Source organism: Trachymyrmex septentrionalis, unplaced genomic scaffold (genome assembly GCF_001594115.1).
Source record: "Trachymyrmex septentrionalis isolate Tsep2-gDNA-1 unplaced genomic scaffold, Tsep1.0 scaffold6, whole genome shotgun sequence".
NCBI lineage: Eukaryota > Metazoa > Arthropoda > Insecta > Hymenoptera > Formicidae > Trachymyrmex > Trachymyrmex septentrionalis.
In genome coordinates, this window is record NW_017305778.1 from 2,378,626 (window position 1) to 2,380,612 (window position 1,987).

General features: G+C 42.3%; 1 protein-coding gene across 7 annotated transcripts in view; it reads right to left on the reverse strand.

The window, feature by feature from the left end:
* Positions 1–6: 6 nt before the first annotated feature.
* Positions 7–1,987, reverse strand: part of LOC108752307 (AF4/FMR2 family member 4) — a 275,024-nt gene continuing 273,043 nt past the window's right edge. For 6 of the 7 annotated variants that reach the window (XM_018493052.1, XM_018493051.1, XM_018493055.1 and 3 more), the window contains 5 exons: positions 1,684–1,878; positions 1,517–1,594; positions 1,339–1,435; positions 820–1,192; positions 7–739 (listed from right to left, as the gene is read on the reverse strand). In XM_018493052.1, the coding sequence (XP_018348554.1) occupies positions 630–739; positions 820–1,192; positions 1,339–1,435; positions 1,517–1,594; positions 1,684–1,878 (853 nt within the window). In that variant the 3' untranslated portion in view covers positions 7–629. The remainder of the gene's footprint in view (positions 740–819; positions 1,193–1,338; positions 1,436–1,516; positions 1,595–1,683; positions 1,879–1,987) is intronic. The other variant, XM_018493054.1, reaches the window with a different exon arrangement.

Below are 1,987 nucleotides of genomic sequence, written 5' to 3' on the forward strand. Positions count from 1 at the left end.
TTAACTTACAAAAGCGGACACTTCGGAAAAAATAGACACGAGTTATCACTGCGGCTTGCTAGAAATCTAATACACTCGCGAGCGTTTCGATATCATCTCCGCCCAACAATTTTTCATTACGCCTCGAGAGTAAGTAACACGTGCTCTAACAAAGTGCACGAGGTTCGTTTATGCACCGTGGTAAGATAAAGCGACTTCTCTCTCGATCGATCGCTTTTCCCTTCGCCCCCTCAGGCACGCGCTTTGCAATTGACTATAAACTTGCTGCTAAATTTATATCAAGAATGCCCCTACGTCGTCCGATTAAAGGAGACTCTTACGAGCTGCTCTCGTTTTCTCTCCTTTTTCTAGATTGCTGTGACCCCCCGTTATCGATTCGGTTGCACCTCCCTCCCTCCCCCCTCCCCCAAGACCACTTCTCGCAAAGAAAATAATCCATGATTTCGCTGTATCATCGCTATCGCACCTTCCCATTTTCCATACATCGCCGGCTGTTGATGGACAAGTCACAGTGACCGATGTAACGACGCTACGCAACACTACGTGTACATGGTCGGGTAAGTGACCATATTTTGCGGAAGGGAGGTAACGTAGTTTGGAGTGGGTGGTCGGGGGCTATGCCACTGTGGTCAGAGAGCTCGCAATTTCTTTATACCCGCTTGAACGTAACGCACAAGCTCACGTAGCGAGCTATACGATGTCAAGGGTCCCAATCTTCGATCCAAGTCGATGAAAAAGCCTAATAACGCAAGAAAAACAAACCGGTCATTATAAATCAAAACGAGATTTATCTCGTGTGCTTTATTTTCCAATACGTACTTCTATTCTCTTCCTGTCTCGCCTGCTTTATTGCCTGGTCCCATAGGTCGTGGCCATTCATAAGTAAGCCTGAACACTGATTTTGCTTTATCATCGCATTGAAGACTTGCAATGGCACGCTAATATGGCCATTGACCGGTGGTTGTTGTACCGGTGGTTGTTGTACCGGTGGTTGTTGTACCGGTGGTTGTTGTGCCGATGATTGTTGTTGTTGTTGTTGTTGTTGTTGTTGTCCACTGCTGCTATATCCAGAGGAACTTTGACTACCGACGGAACCTACAGAACCAGCAGGCGATGGTGTTGGCGAAAGAGAAGGCGTGCCCTGTCCTTCCGCCTGAGCAGGTGTTGTTTGAGCTGCTGATTGCTGAGAATGCTGAAATACATTTTTGAAGAATTACAACTCATACACCGATTTATATCTAGGATAGTTATAGATCATAATAAAATGAGGATTGTAATATGTCCGAAATAATTATCACATTGGGCAACGTAATTATGATCCAATAAAAAATCACTCACCTTTTGATTGAAGTCATTGACGATCTTCTGAACCTCTTTCATTTCCTGTTTGCGCATGTTATATAGTTTGGAGTACAAACGTGATTGACACCAAAGGCTAGAAAGACAAATAATTTTGAGACACATTCCGCTTGTGCGATATTATTTGTACGATTGAAAGAAGAGAAGGTGCACTCACCTCAAGATAGCCAGTTTAGTGTGTATGCTATTCTCAGGTGAATTGTTCGGTTGGCTCTTAAATTTCGACGAGATGTATCTGTGAAACAAAGAAAAAAACGCTTTAATTAGCCAGCTCTCTCCTCTCTTTACCACACGTGTACGCGTCTTAATTAAAAATGTACTCACTTGATGAGACTAAGAGTATCTTTGTACATAGTATACGATGCTTTTTCTGTAACTGAGTCTGATTCCATCGCGTCGCCTGTTAGAAGAAAATACAGAGCAGCCTCTAGATACATCATGCCTTGTGCCGTAAGATCGTTCTCCACATCGGCATTGTGCTTTAGTCGCTTAGCTTCGGTCAGGTACTGGTCATGGTCCCTGAAATACAAATATAAGTATATGCTGTTATATTAAGAAACTAATTATATATGTGTGTATATATATATATATATAAAACTAATTACATATTTATTTATATTAACTATAT